This window comes from Sinohyriopsis cumingii, chromosome 17, assembly GCF_028554795.1.
Source record: "Sinohyriopsis cumingii isolate HCF-2022 chromosome 17, ASM2855479v2, whole genome shotgun sequence".
NCBI classification, from domain to species: Eukaryota; Metazoa; Mollusca; class Bivalvia; order Unionida; family Unionidae; genus Sinohyriopsis; species Sinohyriopsis cumingii.
This window is the reverse complement of record NC_142977.1, coordinates 37815047-37838602: the sequence shown is the minus strand read 5'-3', so window position 1 is coordinate 37838602 and position 23556 is coordinate 37815047. Positions and strand designations below refer to the sequence as shown.

The window sequence follows — 23556 nt, the reverse complement described above, 5'->3', positions numbered from 1 at the left end:
TGTTAGATGTTAATGGTATGAGATATTCCTCGGAAGTAATCTTCCAGCGGTTAGTTTATCCACACAGTTAAATTGTAAAGAAGACCGTACAATTTACTTGTGCGTATTGTCGTCTAAGTTAACATTTTTATATTGTCTTCTCAGTTAACCCTTTCTATTGTCATCTCAACGATAGCTTTGTGTACATGCGCGCTTTTGTCTTGCGCGTATTTGTCAGGTTGTTTATTATTGCGCACAGTTGTCGGATCGCTTTTGTCGGCGTGCTTTTGTTACGGCGCCATTCCTCAACCAAGACGACATAATACAATTGTGTAATATAGCGCAAAAACAACCTCTAGATAAATATTTCACTTACCTCTGTTCACTTCCGTATACACTTCCAGACTGACTGAGAAAGAGCCATTCTGTGTCTTTTATAGTCTACGCAAAATATTCTAGAAAATACGTTTGGAAATGTCCCAACAGAAATACGTAGTTAATGAGCTTTTTATGGAAATAACCGTCATTGCAAGAACATACCTTGGAAATCCCGAAGCCATTCCGGAAAATACGTTTGGAAATTTATAAACAGAAAAACGTAGTAAATAAGTTATTTTTGGAAATTACCGTCGTTTCTAGAAAATACATTGGAAATCCCGAAAAGAAATATGGAAAATGAGTTCATTTTGGAAATCCCCAAGCCATTCTAGAAAATACGTTTGGAAATCCCCCGTCATATTGAGTGGGCGAATGTTCTAGAAAATCACGTAATTGAGGTATTTCTGGAAATAACCTGATTTTCTACAATATTATGTGTGGGTGTATTCATGACTATAAAAGACACAGAATAGCTCTATCTCAGTCAGTCCAGAGGTGCATTCCGAAGTGAACAGAGGTAAGTGAAACATGTTCTTGAAGTATATTGTGTTAATTATCACACAGATGGTTAAATTATCGTGTAGTTGTATAATTAGTTACGATAACAAAATAAATCTTAATAAGTCGTATAAATATTATGCAATTATAAGCAAGGTAACTACTTAGTCACTCTGCCAGAGAGAGCGTTAGCTTGACAGAGTTATCTACTTTCAACAATAAAAGTCTCAAAATGGATAAATAACCCTTCTATCATCACATTTTACCCAGGATAAAATCACCTCACAGGTTTCATGACTGGCAAAGTGAACTGATATATATATATATATATATATATATATATATATATATATATATATATATATATATATATATATATATATATAATTGAACTGTTCTATCAATAATTATTCTAACAATGAGTATAATGACACAAAAAATTAAGTAAATAATAATATATTAGTAGCAACAAGCAAGGTAACTACTAAATTACTCTGCCGGGGAGAGAGCTTAGCTTGACAGAGTTATTTCCCTTCAACAATATTGAAGCAGGATAAATATCGAAATATTTAGCAGCTGCATCTGTCCATGGAAATATTATTTCTTCACCTGTCTCTACATTTACAGATTTAACAACTTTTGCGCTTTTATCATTACAACCAGTATTTCCAAATTTACAATTTGGACATTGTGTGATAACTGGCAAATTACACAAATCATTACTCTTCTCATCTGAATCAATATGAACGATCCACAAGACCGTCTTCGATTACTCCGTGATAACACTCGTAAATAAATCTATGAGAGAAATATTTTTTTCTTTCCAACAGTAAATCTTAGATGACCAAAATTATTAACAACACCGACTAAAGGTCTTTTAAGTCAACAGTACCTGATGATACCATCACGAGATGCCTCGTAATTCTACGTGGAAGTACCCCAAAAAATCATGAAAACTAAAAGCTGCATCAATGTGAAAAACAATGACAACCACTGCTTACTTTGGTTAATACCATCCACTTTACACCCAGCTGAGGATAACCCAGATAGTCCAACCAAATACAGGAAATATTTTGACACCTCAAACACAACCCACATGAAGCTTCCCTCCGTGGTGAAAGCCGTCGAAAAGTTTGAAAAGTTAAACCAGCCTCCATCAACGTTTTCGGTCTTGAATAAAAGAAAGCTGAAGATAAAAAAATAAACAGTTCGTGTTTCATCCCATGTACATCTCGAAAACAGCATCCCAAAGCACCATTAATCTTTCATACTATCAGCAGCATTAAGTGTGGATCAAAAACGTCAGCAGATTATGAAGCTCTCAGTATAGTAAACATATTGGCAAAAAGCACTTCTGCTATCGTTGTCTTCAATGGTTTTAAAAAGAAGAAAAACTAAACGAAAACGTGTCACCTTCGTACCAATCGTACACGCGAACCGAACAAAAACACGTGCCCTACGGCTATAAACTTTGCTGCGCCTCAATGAGACCCTTACATTCGAGTATAAGCAGTACTGCGACGAGACCTGCATTGTGTGGTCCTTTGAGGAATTAACTGAAGATTGGCAAAATGTTCAGGACATTCTCAGAAATCCTGCTTCGATGCTTCCGTTGACTTTTGAAGAATCATGCAACCACGTGTCATAATTGTGAGCAGTAGTTCGAACATGACAGCAAACGTAAAAAGGTAAAGGACCACTGTCGAATCAAAGGAAATTTCACAGGAGCAACTCATGCCGTTTGTAAATTCAACTTTATCGATCCGTCTGTTCTTCCCATGGTCGCTCATAACCTGCGTGGGTACGACACGCAGATTATCATGACCGCGTTGAGCCATCCCCGGGTGAAATACGTCCTGAGCACCATCGGAAGCAAAATTAAGGACATTCATCGTAAGTTCGAAAAGTACATGTACATTTCCGTGGGGCCCATTCGGTTCATTGATTCGTTCCAATTTATGTCATCATCGTTGGAAGGGCTAAAAACTGCCCTACCTTTAAAACATGGAAAAAGAATTAGGCGCTATGGCATATCAGCTCAAACAAAAAGGAGATTGTCGTTACGAATACATCACTGCCTGGTTGCCGTCCAGAGACGTGTTCCACTTCTCGCTGAAACTGGAAGACATATCAGTGAAGACTACGAATACACAGGAAGATCTGGTCAAAATTCGATAGTAAAACTCTGAGTGATTATCATGACCTTTATCTGAAAACGAGTGTGTTATTGCTCGCGAACGTGTTTCAAAACTTCAGGGAGACGTGTCAGAAACATTACCGGCTGTATCCTCTCTGGTACTTCTCATCATCATGAAACTGGGAGTAAAACATGAGGTTTCATGCACTCCGCTGTCTTCCTGGTCGTCTCCACACTCCTATCCATAATCCCTTCATCGCAGTTAGTCTTTTCTCCAAATCTTTGCATTCCTTCGTAAAGAGCCGAAGCTCATCTTCGAAAGGAATTGCAGTCTATAGTCTGCTTTAGGTTTAAGCATCCAGTCACTGAATTTTGACTCTCCGTAAGCCATCCTGATTATGTCTTCTACTCCACGACCTATCCCACCACTGCCACCAATTTGTAGTGGTAACTCCCTCGGCTACAATACCCGGAGTCTCGCTATCTCGGGTTCTTTAGGGTATGTTTTTTTATTATTTGGAATGATACCCCGCTGAATCTGTCTGGGAACTGGCGTTCCAGAGTGCGACATATTTTACCTCAGCGTGATACCGTCTTATTCCTAGCTTCTTGTCCCCGAATGGGTCACACGACTGAGTCGCTGGGTGTAGGAGTCATCGCTTGGGTGTCCTGTGGTCGCCGAATGTGTCGTCAATTGAATCGCTGGGTCGTTGACTTAGTCGGTGACTGGGTTGTTGAGTCCCCTACTGGGTCGGCGACTGGGTCGCAGAATTAGTTGCAGAGTCGTCGACTGTGTCGATGATTTGGTCGTAGAGTTGCAGATTGGGTCGCCAACTAGGTCTTCCTCTGGTCGCCAATTTGGTCGCCGAGTCGCCGACAGGGTCGTAGATTAGCCGATTAGGTTTTCCTCTGGTCGTACGTCGTTACTTGGTTAGGATCGATAAAGAGAGCCGAACAGTGCGAAATAATGAGAGAAGAGAGACCTTCAGTAAAAGGTGTATTGTCACAAGATTTTCCGCGTTTCTTGGACGAACCTTGTAACCTGTATCCTGTTCGACGAAAGACTTTTCCCCATACACTTTTCAGCAGGACCGGCGTTTGGGGGTGGCAAGTGGGGAGACCGCCCCAGGCCCCGATCTTGAGGCCTAAGGTAACCTTATGAGTTTCTCAAGCTATATTGTAAATTGGAAACGCTGATACAAGCCGAACGTAATGCATGCAAATCTCACAAGTTGATCTAGTCTAGACATAATCAGTGTTTGCAGTAGCATACCAATCGATATAGCGATACTCTGGCTCCGCGCGGTCATGGTCGGCCCTAAGCCCCACGTACTCTTAACGCAGCCTCTGCTCTTCAGATTCCCTGGCCTGGCCCTTTCCTGTCTGGCGAATTACGACCAAATGTGCTTGCTCTGGCGGGGTTGTTATACTGCATCCACATGCAAGGGACGTCTTCACACAATACCATTACATAACACACACCATACCATACCATTACATAACACACACACACACACACACACACACACACACACATATATATATATATATATATATATATATATATATATATATATATATATATATATATATATATATATATATATATATATATATATATATATTACGTTCGGCCTGTATCAGCGTTTCCAATATATATATATATATATATATATATATATATATATATATATATATATATATATCCAGGCGGAATCACGTCACCCTAAACTAAGACACTAGACCGTGCCAAAACCCCGCTAACATTTAAAATGAAACATAAACTTTAAAGAAAAGAAAATTACTATCCATGAGTTTTTGTCATTATATATATATATATATATATATATATATATATATATATATATATATATATATATATATATATATGTCAGAGTAATAGCTCCGAAGCATGTTTCTTCTAAATATATTTGAAGTTAAATAAACACGACTCCTTATCAATGGCACGAAGATTAAATGCAAGTGGCCGTATCGAGTTCTTTAAATTAATTAATATTTGGTTCATTTATTATGCGTTAACTTATCAACAATGAATGTGTACCAAAAGAAAAGGATGAAAAGATGTTGGGGCTTTTAGTCAAGGCAATTATGTCAGCTAAAAAAACAAAACAACTTTGACAGTGAAACAATTCATTCTATCACGATCGAACCGTATAATTGCAAAATTGTATTTGATGAAAGATGTTGTCTTTGATCTTATAAGCCCATAAAAACATTCGAGCATAGCACAGTATGTCTCGATATCATAAAAATCTAAGATTTTGTAACGACACGGATGTGTTCTCCCTGTGGAGAATTATAGAACCCTTATGAGGGCTCCTAATGATAAAGTAAGTATCAAATATAGTAGCCGTCAAAAAAGAGAAGTTCAAGAAGTATAGAAGAGGAGGGAATGTAATGCTGAAAGTATGATAATGATTTGGTACTTAATAATGCTCCAGAGTGAAAGGCAAAATTAATTTAATCTGCACATGGTATTTGTCGCGAAATCGTGATGCCCTAATCAATAATACATGAACAAAACGTACTCTAATGTTGATGCCGCATACAGCATTACCCGAGAGTGATTAATCTTTAACTGGTTAATTTGCTTTTTTAGTGACGTTTATTGTGGAGTGTTAGAGGGCCGGAATACACATTAAATATTTGTACCTTGATAGAAAGAATCCCGAGACAATTTTACTATTCGTACGTTTGTGTCAACACAAATCTATTCGTTTATTTCATCTGTTGATAACTGACTTTTATAGGCAGTCGTTATTGTAAACACACGTATATAACGAGTTGATTTAATTTCACTTCGTTTCCATTTATTTTGCACATCTCATGCCTTTGGAATGCAGCTAATATCCTTCTCCTTCCCAACGCAAAGCCCCAAACACCATCTCACGCTAAGATGCCTCACTTTAAATAAAATATAACTGATAAGTATTACTGGCGACATCATTTTGTAACTAGGTGGAAAATTACTCAGCTGATTCAATATGTCTTTCCTTCCCCGCTTCTGTTTTAGACGCTTAATTCTAAATGTTGTTGTTGTTGTTGTTGTGGGGTTTAACGCCATTTTTCAGCACGATAGGCTATACATGGCGGCCAGTATTAATGGTGGAGGAAGAACCCGGAAAACCCCGGAAAGAACCACCGACCCACGAGAAGCTACTGGCAGGCTTTCTCACATGCCCACATTGGCTGAATCTTAGACTCGAACCGCCGCAGACAGAGGTGAGATGGCAGTGATCCGTAACGAAGAGCGCTTTAGACCACTCGGCCACTCGGGGCCCCCTTAATTCTAAAGCCTTTGTCTTCCAGAGCCTTCCTGCAAAACAATGGCTAACTATGTCAAGTGAGATATTTTCGAAGATGGCGTATTTCTGAGGATTTACATTCAAGGTATGCGTTAAGGCCATCTAGAAATATCATACTTTTAGAGTTCTATATGTAGGCAGTATGATCAATAGTCCGTCAAATTTCGAGAAGTTTTGCACAAGGTAACGTTGTGTATATTAATCGTGATAACATGTGACACGGTTTACAACAGCTGAGTAGATGTCCAAGCTTTGGTTATGACCGTCCTTTTGCAGGTGAGATAACTTTCAAATAGATAACATGTTATATGGTTTGCCTGGTTATTGACCAAAATGGTATGCCAATTTAAATAAATTTATTTTATCGTGTAATGAATCGCAGCATGTATCAATTCACTTCTAATATTCTCAGAAAATGATAATACCATGGTATAAGAAAAACAAAATGATAGTGTGTGTGTGTGTGTGTGTGCGTGTGTGTGTGTGTGTTATTTGGATTTTTTAACGTAGCTTTAAAAAAATCAGTCTTATCGCTAAGATGTCTGCAGTGTGGCATTTTATAGTATTGCCTAGCACTGGGGCATCATGTCGCAGACATGTAGCATGATGTCCCACCCAGTCATGTTATCCTGACACCAGGCCGACCAGTCCTAACACTAAACTTGTGAGAGACAAATGAGATATCTATCTTTGATACTAGCACTACTTTCAAATACCGGAAGTGTTCGTATCGGTACGCTAAATTGTTAAACCATAAGACAGAAACGCTTTCTTGGTTGGCCTACCTTGACAAATATTACCGATACTTTGCATAACATATAAGCTTGGTTCATTGATCAGAGCTGATGAAACCTGTCTGCCAGAGACCATCCATTCTCCTAGCAATATTTCAGTTTCGAACTATTTTAAAAAGGTCGAGAGTTATGCCTCTGGCGGCAAATCATCAGGTCCGTAGCCAACACCACGGCATACTAGTCCGCCAAGACAAAGCTGATAGCTTGAAAAATGAATAATAGATGAGTAATGTTAAATATGTTGTATTGTTCCTATACGTCATGATATGCTCCTTCTTCAGGAAAATAATGATACAAATTACACAATATGATCACAAAATATACTTCTTCTTGTTCTTCGTCCAATAATGTGATGGACTCCTTTGGAGTATACTCGCATGATGTGAACTATGTACATGTGAAGTAACGTTAAACAACAGTTGCCATCGGGTAATCTGCTAAAATGGATATCGTAATTTTCTGACTAAATACTAAAATAAATGCCTTCAAAAAATAAATGAAGGAAAATTGAGTAATATTCTCAACGAAATCTTAGTGGTTCAAAAAGACGATTAAACTTTTTTGACGAGTGTCAGAAATATAAAAAAAGACAATGCCACATGATTCTCTCAAGGAATCAAATTCAGATGATGATGTACTTTGAAAAGGGGTAAACACATACATGCATCTTGATGGGTCTGCTAGTATTTGTTGGTCATTAAATTAATCTGAAGATTCGTTTTGTTGTAAATATCATAGAATTGGGCTCGCTGATCACTCTTCTTTGTCGCTAGATGAAGACGTGTGTTATATGATTTTTGATTGGTTATATGCTTCAGAAAGCTTTGTTCCAGAGCAAAATGTTTGAAACATGAAACGAAGAAGTCGATCGAACACACACCCACTATCAGGATGAGCAATACGTTGGCATGTTTCACTGCTATAAAACAGACTGTTGTTGGATTTTGTAAATGTCAAACCTTGGAGACGGTTAGTTTCCCTATTCAAGAATACGCATCCACAATACACAATATTTTCTGTCCAGACCCTGCAAGTCACATGACATTGCCTTCCGGATTCTTTGTCGGCTCAAACATTGTTGCAGCAATAGAATTCCAGTGAAACTATATCGTTTCTAAAAGAACATCTTTGGTCAAATGAATCGAAAATAAAATAATATTAGCTTGTATTGATATGTAGCGTTCATTTTTATTTCTTCTTGCTAGATATATTTCACCAACTAAATTCGCTTTTCTTGCATAGATCCACAAGAAATTGTGAATTGAACATTTTAAAAATCTTAATCATAGATTATACCATTGTTGGAACATGTGTTAGTGGTAGTAACTTGAATGATTTGACTCTCTGCCTGTAATCCCGCGGTAAATGACCAATAATATCTTTTATACAGGTATAAAATAGCAATACTAATTTGTAGCAGAGGAAAATAGACTGCTATTACAGGAAGACTGTTCCCGATACAAAGAATTGGGCATTGAGCTACAAATAGAGAAACATTTTGTTTTCGTATGTTCTGTAAGCACATCATGCTGTTTGAAGAGATACATATAAAGAAATCTGACTTTACAGTGACCCATTTCAAGCGCAAAATCTCTTAAAGCAAATGAAAGGCATGTTGATTTCATTCGAAAAGAAATCGTGTCAAAGATATATTTCAAGCAAGGCATGAACTGTAAAAGCGAGCCTACCGTTAAGTTAATAAAAATAAAAAAAAAATTATTATTACGATCAACGGGATTGAAATGTTTGGTACGACAAGTAACTGAAAATTAATCCAGTGATACTGAATCTGGCACAATCTGTGATTATTACAAAACAAGATTCATCCATTTCATGCCTTTCAAACATGTTGTTCAGAGATGAAGTAAACTTTAGGAAAAAATACAACAATAACAACAACAATAACAATATCAAAACAGCCTGAATTTCAACGAAGGTTATAACTTTCAGTCGCCAAAATAGCAACTTTTGCAAAGAAGGCTTTGTATTTAAGACATGATACTGAGGCTTGGCTGCCATGACTTCGTCAATACAACGGTGTAGTTTGAGGTAATTCTGCATGCACAAACGTATGACACTAATAAAAGCCAGTGATCTGGAATATAAGTACCTTCATATGATATAGTATCCCTGAATAATCTTGTATGAATATTCAACAACAAAGTAAAATTAGCTTGATATAAAAAGATCGATGTCTTGCATAGGTTTTCACGAACCGCGTTTCCTCAAAGGAAAATCATAAACAGCGTGAATTCAGTCACTCTGAACTTTCCTACAGGATATATAAATTATCTCTGAGTAATATTGTATCCTACAGGAAAATGGCTAAAAGGCATGACGTGCATTGTGGTGCTGGCATTCAGAGTGGTGTTGGTTTGTCCCAGGAGAGCAAGTGGAAAGCTGTCGAGGCCGTAGGCTGCCACAGCTAATGTACAACTCATCAGAACAAGGATTAACACCGCCAGAACGTTCACAACGACACCTATTTTCAACTGAAAATAAAGAAAATGAGGAAAATACAGTCTCCAGACCTATACATTCTGTACAGAAATGGCGTTACAAGATTTGTACAAATCTTCAAGTTGTTGGAAAAGATTTTATTCCATAGATTAAATATAGCCACAATACTGCACAGTGTAATTCAGTTGTACATATTTCCTTTAAAAAATCAACTGTGTTATTGATTCATGTTATGTTTTCTTTTTCATCTTGTTCACGTACAAGTATGCGTATCAGACACGTCCAAAAAATAAGTCAGAGACTAAATGTGTCTAACATCAATGCTAACAATAAAAAAGTGACATGAATTTACATTTGTTTTCGCTCTTTTGTGACATGCATGAATCATAGGAACCAAAATGTAGCTGGAAAGCTGCAAAAAATGGAGTATACGTAGCTGTCAATCGAACTTTCTCATTTCCTTTCAAAATTTGTTAGGCTTAAGTATACATTTAAGGCTAGAAGCAAGTTAGGTTATCAACATGTGTCGAGTATGCTAAACAAGATCTGAATAATGACGGCTTTCATCAGTAGAGGATTGCAGCATATTTTTTGTAGGACTTACCATGTCTTTGATTTGGAGATATCCGCTTGAGAACACTATAGCATTAGGTGGAGTCCCAACTGGAAGTAAGTATGCAAACGAGGCTGAGACAGCCACTGGTATCATTAGGTACGTTGGATTTATGTGAAGACGAATACCCTGAAAAAGGAATATTTTACTATTATTATTGGGGACTAGGCTACCTTGATGGTATATTTTGTTGCTGATAGCTACATGTGTGCGTATGTGTGTATAAGAGAGAGAGAGAGAGAGAGAGAGAGAGAGAGAGAGAGAGAGAGAGAGAGAATTATATTTTTCATATCACTGCAATGCGTATAATGCGCAGCGTGAACTAAGGTATTATTCTTACGTATCTTCAATTAGTTCCATTAGCCACAAAGCCACGAAATTATTCAGCCAACAATTCAGCGCCTTTATGGCTCTTATGTGATCTTCATTTGTCATAGCGTTTTCCTTTCCTACAGAAGAAATACTGCGAGTGTTGTACTTCAATCTTTCCTTATCTAATTAAGAAATAACTGCTACTATATATGTGAAGGATATCTGCATAGGGTCGAATAGCTTAGACGGCAGAGCGACTGCCTAACCTTTGTGAAATCATGGTATAAATCCCTTTACATTTGGTACCAGTGGCATCGGGTGTGGTTGTCTTTTGCATTGATGACGGCACGATTAGCATAGTGTTACGTGTTTAGGCTCTCATAAACAGTAACAAAAAAAAGGTGAAGACGACAAGCTTTGTAAAATTTAACAAATAATTTATTTCCCTAGAAAAACAAGGTGAAAATGGTGAAAAGAAAACCAAACAAAAATAATCCAAGAATAATCCAAGACCTAAAAATTAGAAGTCTTAGTAATAAATGTTCTAATGAATTTGAGTTTGAGTCCCGACGAAATCCGAAATGGAAGGCAATAATGTATGCTATAGTCAATTATAATACTGATGTGTCTACAGTTCTTTGTTGAACCACATAAAATAATATTCCGGTGTTGGACATCCGAAACAAATTTCAATAAATGTCTTTTTCCAAGAATTCTGTGTGAGCACTTAAATATTCACAGGGAAAAGAATTAATCTCTTAGAATCCAAATAATTTGAAGAAAAATTAAAGTATTAAACTTCAACTGGTCACAACAAAATTAACACCTTGACGTCTAAGTGTTCAAAAGCCCAACTGTAATTATTTCTCAAAACGTCACTATTAAATCTGACTACTGCGCAATTCCAGTAAAACCAAAATTTCGAAATAGAGGCTATTTACATGTCTAAAGTCAGGTTCACAATCAATTTCACTCATTAACTCCCACACTAAGAATAAGTAACAAATAAAAAGTTGTTTACTTCAACTCTTATTAATTCTGACTCAATGTCAGGAGCTAGGTCAGCATTAAGGTACAAAGTAATAATATTAGGTTTTCGAAAAACTGAACTGAATTTCTGGAAAATATCCAATTCAGTAAAACAAAATTACATTACTATAACATGTAACGGAATTAAAATAATTAAAACTAACAAACAAACAATTAAATCAAATCAAATATACATTAAATCAAATATACATAATAATAGGTGGTGGAGATCTGGGTTTTAATAGATTTGAATTGGAGCCCCAGATAGGTCGAGCTCGTCTCTCTTTATGGCACAACTTTCCAACGATCTCTGGAAGCAGACTGATATCACTGGGAGACTTCCGCTTACAATACGTACATTTGGTACAAGTATTTTAATAGCAAATAAAGTATACAAATCTTATCTGACAAAGATATGTGTCCATTAAATTAGTTGCATGTAACATTAATTTGGTTTCCTTAATATGAAAAATGCCGAAAATTAAATAATTGTGTAAGAATTGCAGGCAATGGTTGCCAGTGTTTTTCGGCATTTTATTTAACATGACATCGCCATTTTTTGAATTATACTGCTCGTAAAACATGTACACGAAGATATAAACTGTCTGGAAAAAAATGGAAAGCATTACATCTTTATTTTGTTGGTGTTAATTACGGTACAGACCAGATCTGCCACGATTGGCAGGAATAGAGTTGCTGTTGCGGAATTGCTGGCAATATTGGTGGCCGCGGCGACTACTAAAGCTAGCACAAGAGCGATAGCCCAAGGAGACAGCGTCCCTAGAACTTCAAGCTTGGTACTGATCCAATCGGATAACCCTGATTGCTGTAACAGGAAAAATATGTTACCAAGCGGGTGCATGTAATGTATATTAAAGACAAATTTGATCCATTCTGTGGTACGCTCATCACAGTATCGATCAAAATACGCATCAAAATTGAACGGAGTCAAAGGAGTTAAGATAAAACAATTAAATGGTCTTTGCTTGAAAGAAGAATTATACAGGTCTCGAGAACGGCTGTACAGTTCGAAGCATACCGAATGTAATGAGTGCAAGTTTGAAAGTATATGACCGGTTTGCATATTCTCATATTTACAAAAAGTCATATAATTTGATTGTCATAAGCGTTGAAACAGTTTGCTCTGCCATTGTTTTGTAAATAATCGATAAAACTGCTTTATGTTATGTTTTTTTTTTTTTTTTACTAGGAAGTAACACTAGTTATCAACAGGACAGGTACTGAAAACTCACAAAATATTTTATTTGTGAAACCTTATTTACGGGAGCTTAAGTACTCGTAATGCATCTGTGATATTATCATAATCCTACTACTGATACTGCCATTTATTCTGATCCAGAAATATCTCTATATGTAGACATACAAACGTACAACAAGATCAAGAACAACAGACAGACAGTCAGATGTCCGTCCGTCAGTGAGTCATAAAGCCAGAGAGAGAGAGAGAGAGAGAGAGAGAGAGGTGTAACGATTATACGTACACTACATCCGTCCGCCAAAGCGAATCCGCCACCCATCAAAAGCACAACACCCCATGATATCTCCTCGTTTACAACTTTCCAGGTTAACAGTGGAGTGAAACCATCTTGAGTGAATGGATCGTTGCCCTTTTTAGGTACTGTAAAAGTGTTTTTCCCCGTTTTTAAACGAAACAGATGACAAAACCAGTTGGTCAGTATGAGTGGGGGAAGGTAAGTTCCACGATCCTAATGTCCCGTGACTTAGACCTTTCAATTAGCTCTCCAATTTTTTGTAAATTAAAGGAAATTATGTTTAAATTATAATTATAAATGACACAAGTCTGTGACAATGCATGATTCCTTTAAACAGAACTAGTGTCAAATTATTAAGAAATATTTAATTAATTTAACTTACAAGTTCAGGCTCTGTTGAAAATGTTGCTCGATATTATCTGTTTGTCATATTTTATGTGGTATTTAAATATGTGCTTGTTCAATTTACCTAATGTATGTAGGAAAACTGTTTGTATCAAATAATAATAATAATAAACCTGGTTTGCATCATTTCATATCAATGCTACACTTATGTACAAACACAAAATACGGAATGAAAAACAACTGAGTGCTGGATATTGGTACACGTGTTTTCTTTTGCAATACATATATGTTACAAACACTATACCTACGATTCGTAACTGTACAAGGTTGATTTACCCCTCCCCCAAAAACAAAAGAAACAAAACATATAAAAAACAACAAAAAGCAAAAACAGAACAAACAACAAAACAAACAAACTTCAAAACGTTGAAATTTTCCAATATGAGTGAGATGTACCGGTAAGTATAGCCTCTTTATCATTTTTCGTCCGACAGCAGCGGAACCAGCGTGGAGGGTAGGCCGGAAGTATAAACATGACGACGGATATCAAAATGGCAGGAGTGGAATCCTTCACAAAACTGTCATGATGATGAAACAACGTAATTGAATTTCGAAAGGAACACGATGACAAATATCACCAAAGAAAGAGTGGAAACCTTCAATATTTTTTTAACTGGGCTGTCATCTTCACAATCTTGATTTGCTCACGTTGTAGAAACTAAAGCTATTACTGATATCACTGATATAGTCACTTAGACCGTAATTCCGTCCTTTTCTGCATTCTAGTTCGAAAATATTTAATTTAAGCCAATATACCGATTTGAAAGTTAAACTTGCGGTACAATTTAAAACTTTTTTCGTTTAGGTAAATTCACACTACATCCTTCATATTGTAATTATCAAGGACCATGCACATTTTAATCAATTCATGAATGAAAATTTGAATTACATCTGAATGTTGCGAGAACGCTATATTTACCTTAGCGGTATGCTTCCAAGAAAGTAATAAAAGACAGACCACCGACCGATATTTACTACTGCTACCACTAGAGAAGAAGAGTGAGAAGAACAAGAAGTTTGTAAAGGTAGAAGAATAAGGAGAAAAATATTATTATTTTTTACCCTTTTGGAAAGAGAACTCCCCAGCCATCTATGAATTGTGGGTCTCTGGCGATCCAAAGAACAGCAAGTAGAACAAAACACACCGCAACGACACCTTCAGCAAACCTTAATGGGATAATAATAATAATAATAATAATAATAATAATAATAATAATAATAATAATAAACAAACCTCATAGATACATTCATCATATATATATATATATATATATATATATATATATATATATATATATATATATATATATATATATATATATATATATATATATATATATATATATATATATATGAGGGATTAAAATTTAATAAGTCTAGGCCAACATCATTATTGGAATGCAATTAAAAATATGATCTTATAAATGACAATGATTCTAATTATTATGTTTTTTCCATTTAAAATAAAAGTATCACAGATTCAGAATGTAGCATAGGTGTTTAAAAATCAATACATTTTGAACAAAATTGGAACAGTCCCCACCAAGCATGTGCCTTTATTGTAACGAATCCTTAGATATTTCTTTTTGTTATCTCTATTGGAAGTGTTCCAAAAACTGAGCCATTGCTTACTAGTTTTATTGGGTTGATGAAGAGCAAGTGTAATCGTGTGCAGAATTTTAAACTTTTAGAAAGAGGGAATTTATTCTTGTATAATAGACCAAACCATAAGAGATAGATTCATTTTTGTTCCAACTTAAAGCATATGTCTATAAATGAAGATTTAACAATGAAACACCAAAAGTAACTAAGTTTTTTAAAAAAAGAAATGAGGTTTTACTATATGTCAGAAAATTATTATTTTCTGCATTTATGTGAAAGTTAACATGTATTTTGTCCACTGCATTCATGTCGTAAAATCTGCCGTAAACTGATCGTCGAGTTAAAACTATGCTTCTACTTTTAAAGGCCGACAGTGTTTGCAAAACAAAAATTTCATGTTCAGAAGTTTCACCATCATTCTCAATCAGATATTATTAAAAAAATAAAAATATAAATAAACTATAAAAGACACCAAACAACTTACGTCATGCTCCCTAAACTGGTATACTCTTTTCTCAAATGTTTTTTCACCGCTTCATAGGAACGGTTGTCTTTTATACAGCATAAACATCTAAAACAGCAAAAATAATTCGTATAAAGCTTTTAGTTAATCCTATTCTTTGTCTTAGCACCAAAGCGAAGTAAGATTGCGAGATCAAGTCTTGAACGAAGTGCGTTGCTTTTGTGACACTGTTTCATGAATATGTATAATTTTATATTTGCATATCGTATTGCCCAATCACAGTTTTCCCTCTTTCATCCAACCAAAACAGCACACTCAGAACAATAAATCAATTATGCAAAAATATAAATATTTCAAGTACACCCCAGCCAAAACTTGTCCAGTTACAAATAATCCGATATAATACCTTAAATTCTCTATACCTTCTACCTATAACTTACAAACCTCTGTGTGCGGTAATTAAATTCTGAAAGTGTACAGTAACCTGTAACCTGTAAAAGACCCATGCGCCTTACAAATGCTCTGCCAATAGATCGTTCATGAACTTTGCTATCACACACGTGCACCATACACAAACGGACAAGATCGTAAATTCCTTATTTGTTTCGAATATCATAGGGACAAGAGATATACGGAAGCCGTTGTAATATGTTCACTCGTTCTGATTGTCTCTGCTTCTAAACTGTAAGAACTGGAAACAGACTTAAAAACTGTTTTTAAACCAACTGTAATCCGCATTTCCATTAATTCGAATGAAAGTGGTGCAAAATAAAGTTTGTGGAAAATGTATGTGTATGTATATGTATGTATTGTAAGTAGTGAAGTGGGACGATAGGGCGACAATGGGAATTAGCATTAAAAACACCCCTGGGACCATATAGCGACAATGGGAAATTTAACATTACGAAAACCCCTGGGACCATATAGCGACAAGGGAAATTAACATGGGAAATATATTTTGGGACTGTTGAGCGACAATGGGAAATTAACATGGGGAATATATTTTGGGACTGTTGAGCGACAATGGGAAATTAACATGGGAATAGATAGTGGGACTGTATAGCGACAAGGGAAATTTAACATGGGATTTTTTTTTAAAATAAAAAAAAATAAAAAGGGGTAGGCAATTGAAAGTCTATCTCTTTTCGAGAGATTGGAGTGGTCCTAAAAAGGGCCTTTGGGTTTATGTTAATATGCCCTTAACATAAAGGGCATCTGCAACATTTTCTTCGTCATAGGCTTCGTCTAATGGTAGGTCCATAGACTAACACTCTTTTGAGGCATCCTTGCCTCTCCACGTAAATCCTACGTATCCATAGGCTTGTGGCGGTCCTATGGACAACTGTCCACTCGGATCGGACATACATTGGTATGTCCGTCCTGAACATCATCGTTGACACAAGCGTAAAAGATTGCACATCGGTCCACATCTTGAGGCGCCGACTAGCAGGTGAAGGAATGCAGTGAACTGCACTTATTTATAGGAAGAGAAAGGATTGAAACTGATTGAGTTCGTTGACTAATCCAAACACGCGTTGCAAAAATCAGTCAGCCCACATCCAATCCGAAGAGAGCAGTCTGTGACGTCACGTAGTCTATATAGATTCGCTAGCGCCTGTGCGCAGTCAATCCATGCGACAGTTTTCAACATGACGGAAACTCAGAAAACGATCAATTGGGGTGTACCAGCCGTTGAGACTACACAAGGGAACCCGGACTTACTTTCAGAAGAGGTGAACTGGGATTATGTGGATTTTCTTACCTCGCAAGAATTTGTTCCAGAACCTTCGTCACCTTCTCCTTCATTACCACACGTGGAGAATTTTAGACAGGGACAGAAAGAAGAATTGGAGAAATTTATACAGCAGCAAAAGGAAGCAGAACAAGCTTTTCTTCTACAGCAACAGCAGCAAGAAGAAGAAGAGGTAAGAAAAAAACAAGAAGAAGAAGTAGCAAAGAAACAAGAGGGTGAAAGTCAAACCGTCACGGTATTGTTGGACATTTTAGCGGAGTTAAGAAGTCTGAAACAAATGTATCAGACTTCTTTATCACCACCGAAGAGAATAGGACCTTCCCGAGCTAAACACTCCAGCCCTGTGACTAAGCCTACCGTACCACCCTTAGTGATTTCAACCAAATCATCATCAGAAGTAGGCCTCGGCCGTGGCAAAGGCTTAAGGCAGTTAAAGTTGATTGCTTAAATTCACCCATACACCAAAAAAGGCCCTTTTATCTCTCAAAAAGAGATAGACTTTCAATTGCCAATAACTCAAAAAAATTTTTTACCCCTATAGTACGTGTCTGTGTATGAGTGCGTGTGTATAGGTTCTTATTTTAAAATCAAAAACCCAAAGACACTTACCTTTTATAATTAATTTATTCTTTTATCAATATTTACAATTCAATTCACAATTCACAACAAAACGCTTTAAAAAAGTTCATAGATTTCTTCTGTATCATTATTTACTCTCTCTGTTTTTTAAATTTCTTCACAGTCACAGTATTTTCCTCTTCTTCCTCCTCACTTTCTTCCCTTCTTCTTTTCTTCCCCTGTTTCTTTTTCTTTACCTGTCTGCTTTCTTCCTCCTCTTCTTCCTCTTCGTCTTCTTTCTCTGAAGAATCCCTCTCTTCTTCTGACTCCTCTTGTTTCTTTTTTGGGCAATCTGGAGACCAGTGTCCTTTTTCTTGACAATAATAACAGGTATCTTGACTTTTGTCTTTTCTAACCCCTTTTTTCTATTTTGACTGTCTAGACACTCTGAGGACCAATGCCCTTTCTTCTGACAGATATAGCAAGTATCTTCACTTTTATCTCGAAAAGAAGGAGAGTAGTCTGAAGGCTGGTCTGAAGAAAATTTTCGAATGACCCCTCGCAAAGCTCTGACGAAACGTACGATCTGGGTAGTCTCTTCCATCGTTCTACTCGGTTTGAGAGTGAAATGAATAGTGAAAAGACAAGACATATACCCTTTATATACACTGGTCTGCCATGACTATAAATTAGTCCATGGTGTTTAAACTTTAGTCATTTGACATTTTCCTATCAAGATGAAACGACCCAATTCATATGAGAAGAAAGAAAAAGAAAATAAGAGGCAGAAACGTGATTTATCGCCTCGTACCACGGCTGAAGTCTTGGCACAAATTCATGCCAGTGATTTTGAAGAGGACATGAGTGAACCAGAATTCAAACCCAGAGAGTCTTCCTCTAAACAAAGTTCACCACCCTTAGTCAACCCTGAAAAGTACTATTCCATTCAAGACACGGAAAAGCGTCCCTCTAGAAAATTTAGAACCACGGCTTACAAATACACGGTGAAGTTTAAAGATTTCATGTCCGAAGTACCGTTAGAGAAAGCAGAATGGTTCATCACCGAGATGTGGGATTCTTTCCTCACCACACTCAAGCGACAATGTCAACCCAAAGAAGAGGATCGCTTGAGACTTTCCATACAACACGACGGCTTGAAATATCCTGTTTGGATCGAGTTTAGCTGCCCTGCAGAATTGACCGCTTCCAAAGTCATGGATAAGATTCAACACGTGCAACAATCCAATGACCAGTTTGACATCACCGATGGAAAAGCCACACTGGACATGACCCACGTTTCACCTCCTCAAGGGACCGGACAACGCAATAAGGTGTTATTGGTGAACGACCTTCGCAACATTAAGCGTAGCCTCGTCCAAATTCACAACCCTCAAGACCAGATGTGTTTAGCCAGGGCTATCGTGGTGGGACGAACCTATGCGAACAAGAACGACACGGCAGAATCGAAAAAAGCCTGGAAAACTTTTCAAAAATCGGACCGAGCCAAACAACAAAACGAAGCAGAACTCCTATTGCAACAAGCTGGTCTGTCCACAGATACACCCTGTGGCATTCCTGAGCTGCAAAACTTGCAAGATGTCCTAGCTCCACTCTACACCTTCAAAGTGCACCCTCAAGAAGTGCGCGGGCCTCTGTTGTTTCGAGGGAAAGACTTTAAGGATGGAAAAATACAGTCATCTTTATCATCACGATGACCATTTCGATACCATTACCAGTATCACCGCATTCCTGGGATACGGTTATTACTGTGAGAAATGTGATTATGGCTATAACAATCGAGAGCAACACAAGCATTGTGGATCGAAATGCTCAGGATGTTTGGCCTCTCCACCCTGTCTGAGCAAAGGACAAGAACCAGTGCATTGTTCAACTTGTCTGCGCAGGTTTGTCAGCCCTGCCTGTTACCAACAACATTTGAAGACGCAAGGTTCACAGAAGAAATGTGCTTGTCAACTGCTGAGATTGTGCCCTACGTGTGGACAAGGCATACTTACCAATAATGCCAAGGCACACGTATGTCGAGGAAAGAATAAATGTCACATTTGTCACCGTATCGTGGACTTGGAACACCAATGCTACGTGCAAAAATACCAATCCCATCCAGAAAAAGAGGACGGTCACAAGAATAAAAAAGGCAACTTCATCTTTTTCGATTTCGAATGCATGCAAGAGACCGGCATTCACATTCCTAATTTCTGCGTGGCTCATCGAGCGTGCGAAAAGTGCATTCAAGAACCTATTTTCAGTCATTGCCCTCACTGCAGCAAGATTCATGGAGGGCGTGAAAAAATCTTTCGAGGACCGAACACGCTAGCCGATATCGCCCGATGGGTCTTAGACCCCATCGACAAGACGTGGAGCCAAGAGGACATCGAACGTTACGGAGATTGTCATCGTCATGCCACGGTGATGGCTCACAATTTCTCCGGATACGATGGACAGTTTCTTTTGAGGTACTATACGGAACATGGCACCGAACGTCCTAAAGTCACTTTGAACGGAGCCAAAATCATTTTCATGCAAGTGGGACAAGTGCAGTTTAAAGATTCGATGAGTTACTTGGCCATGCCTTTGAGTCGAATGCCTAAAACGTTTGGAATGACAGAAATGGATAAAGGGTACTTTCCACACTTTTTCAATACGGAAGCCAATCAACATGCCGTTCTACCCCATTTGCCTGAGGCTAAAGACTACGACACCGACAACATGCGTACCGAACAACGAGAAGCTTTCTACGCTTGGTACCAGGCTCATGCCTCGGAGCCTTTCGACTTTCAGGAAGAAATGCTAAAGTATTGTCGTTCCGACGTGGACATTTTGCGTCGATGCTGTGGAAAATTTCGAGAACTGTTCATGAAACACGGAGGGGTCGATCCTTTGAAAGAAGGTTGCACCATTGCCAGAGCGTGTTCCTTAGTGTACCGGCAACGATCCATGCCTGAAAACACCGTGGCTGTCATCAATCCTCAAACGACCAACTATGTCAAACGTCAATACTCAGTCAAAGCTCTACGCTGGTTACATTACTTGTGCGACAAGGAAGACAAATGGATTCAGCATGCCCGCAACGGAGGGTGTGAAGAAACCATTGGAACGCATTCGGTCGATGGCTGGAACTTAGAAAACCCCAAGATCGTGTACGAGTTTAACGGTTGCTTATTTCACGGATGTCCCGTCTGTTACCCTGACCGTGGCACTAAAAATCAGCTTTTACAACGAACCATGGAAGACTTGTACCAGGACACTTGTCAGCAAGGATACCAAGTGGTGGAAATGTGGGAACACGAATACGATTACCGTTTGAAATCCGATCCCGGGTTTAAACGCCTCGTGGAAAGTTACCAGTTCATGGACCCCCTGAACCCGAGGGATAGTTTGTACGGAGGAGGGACCAATGCCACTTGTTTGCTGTACCAAGCTGACGAAGAGAAAGGAGAAGAAATCAAATACTTGGACGTGTGTTCGCTGTATCCGTACGTGTGCAAATATTGTCACTTTCCTGCAGGACACCCACAATTGTTGACGGAACACATCGACCTGAAAAACGTTCGACAATACGAAGGTCTGATCAAGTGCAAAATTTTTCCTCCCACGGACTTGTACCATCCCGTCTTACCTCACCATTGCCAAGGCAAACTGATGTTTCCTTTGTGCCGTACTTGTGCTGAAACGTGCAACCAAGACCAGACTTGTCAGCACACCCAAGAAGAACGGGCCTTGACGGGAACCTGGGTCAGCGTAGAATTGTTCAAAGCTTTGGACATGGGATACCAACAGTTAGATGTGTACGAAATTTGTCACTTTCCCAAGACACAACAATACCACAAGGGTGACCCCACGCAGAAAGGCATTTTCGCAGACTACGTGGATGCCTTTTTGAAACTGAAACAAGGAGCCAGTGGCTATCCTTCCTGGTGTCACACTCCCGAAGACCAAAAGACATTCAAAGAGAAATACCGGGCACAAGAAGGCATCTCTTTAGATCACGTCGAGAAAAACGCAGGCAGGCGATCGTTTGCCAAAGTGATGTTAAATTGTTTGTGGGGTAAAATGGCACAACGACCGTGTTTACCCAAGACGGAATATTTGACCGAACCTTCCCGCTACTTTCAGATGATTCACGACAAAACCAAATTCATGAAACACGTGGACGTCATTCGCGATAATTTGATCTTGGTCAATTACGAAGAAGATCTGGACTTTGTACAAGACGACCCGTTTGGAAATGTCATCATTGCGGCTTACGTGACAGCTCATGCTCGCTTAAAATTGTACGAAGCTTTAGAACTGTTAAGGGAACGTGTCCTGTACTTTCACACGGACAGTTGCATTTACGTCGATCACCCGAGTCAACAGCACCCTGCCATCGAAGGAGACCGTTTAGGAGCCTGGACAGACGAGCACCCCGACGACAAGATTCTAAGTTTCGCCAGTGGCGGTCCTAAAAATTACGGCTACGAATACCGGGACAAACAAGGAGAAGTGCACACGAAGTGTAAAGTGAAAGGATTGACTCTGAATTATCGTACCAGTCGAGTGGTGAACTTTGACGTATTGAAAGAAGCCTTGCAGTCTAGAGAAGATGAACACTTTAAAGTGACCACCTATCAGCCCAACAAAATTGTACATTTACCCACCCACCACATCGTCAGTCGACCCTTAGAAAAAGTCTATCAAATCGTGTACCAGAAGCGGATGCGGCTTCCCAACCACTTTACATTGCCGTATGGACATGTTGGTATTAAACATTGGTTGTAAGAGGATAGCCACCCACCAGAAGTATGACTTAGCTACAGCAAGAATCGAGTGAGAAATCCAGTGAGAACTCCAAGTTCAAACCCTACCATTTTCCGGTCTTCTTACCTGACTAATGTGATTGTGCCCGTCGATTGGACACGTTTCAAAAATGGCCTACGGATAGGAAAGGATTACCTTCTTCACATGTTTTAGCTAGAACAGGATTTGTCTCCTTCGGACCTGAGACTGGATTGGGATACGAAGTGCAGTGTTTCAATTGTGGCCTGAAGTTACGAATGGATCTATGTATCTATAAAGATTAAGCTATTCTGGAACATACTCGATGGTCTCCGCACTGCCCTTACCTTTATATGGCCTTTCCACCCATTACACTACGGTACAATTATGACGGTACCTATGAGGCGGTACCTTCCAAAACTAGACATAAAAAAGGAACGATGTACAAGCTTGAGACTGCATTGCGACTAGTATAAAAAGATGTTATGGTCAAGATCGATAGTTCATTGTGACCACTAAGACCAAGCGAACAAGATGAATACTTTCAGAGAAACACAAAACAAGTTCAGACAGGCACAATTCAAGTTTGGGGTCTCTGAAGTGGAATGCGATTGTGAGCCTTGCGATGGGAGCGATGCTGTACGTTGTGACCATAGCGATGCCGTAAAGCATCATGGGAACTTTGTTCTTACTGCCCCCATCATGGAAAGTGATGCTGTGCGTGTCAAACCTGAGGGATGCGAAAGCGATGCCGCTTGTCCTCTTGGACACTTTACTGGGTTTCATGGTCGATGTGGATGTCCACCTTCACGTTTACCCCCCTACGGATGTCATCCAGCCCTGGGCAAACTTCTGTCCATGTCACCGCCACCCTTCCCTCATCGAAACGAACCTGTGAAAGACGAATATTCGTTCCCTGTGCGTTTGTCTGAATACTGCGACTTTGAAAATCGTCTTCA

The 23556-nt window shown here is 38.4% G+C and overlaps 1 protein-coding gene across 1 annotated transcript in view; it reads right to left on the bottom strand.

Moving 5' to 3' along the window:
• Positions 1-7339: 7339 nt before the first annotated feature.
• Positions 7340-23556, bottom strand: part of LOC149778446 (Na(+)/citrate cotransporter-like) — a 61230-nt gene continuing 45013 nt past the window's right edge. The window contains exons 8-14 of the mRNA XM_089939282.1: positions 15532-15618; positions 14508-14612; positions 13842-13963; positions 13029-13165; positions 12191-12352; positions 10177-10314; positions 7340-9604 (exon numbers count right to left, since the gene is read on the bottom strand). Coding sequence (XP_089795408.1) covers positions 9401-9604; positions 10177-10314; positions 12191-12352; positions 13029-13165; positions 13842-13963; positions 14508-14612; positions 15532-15618 — 955 coding nt within the window. The 3' untranslated portion in view covers positions 7340-9400. The remainder of the gene's footprint in view (positions 9605-10176; positions 10315-12190; positions 12353-13028; positions 13166-13841; positions 13964-14507; positions 14613-15531; positions 15619-23556) is intronic.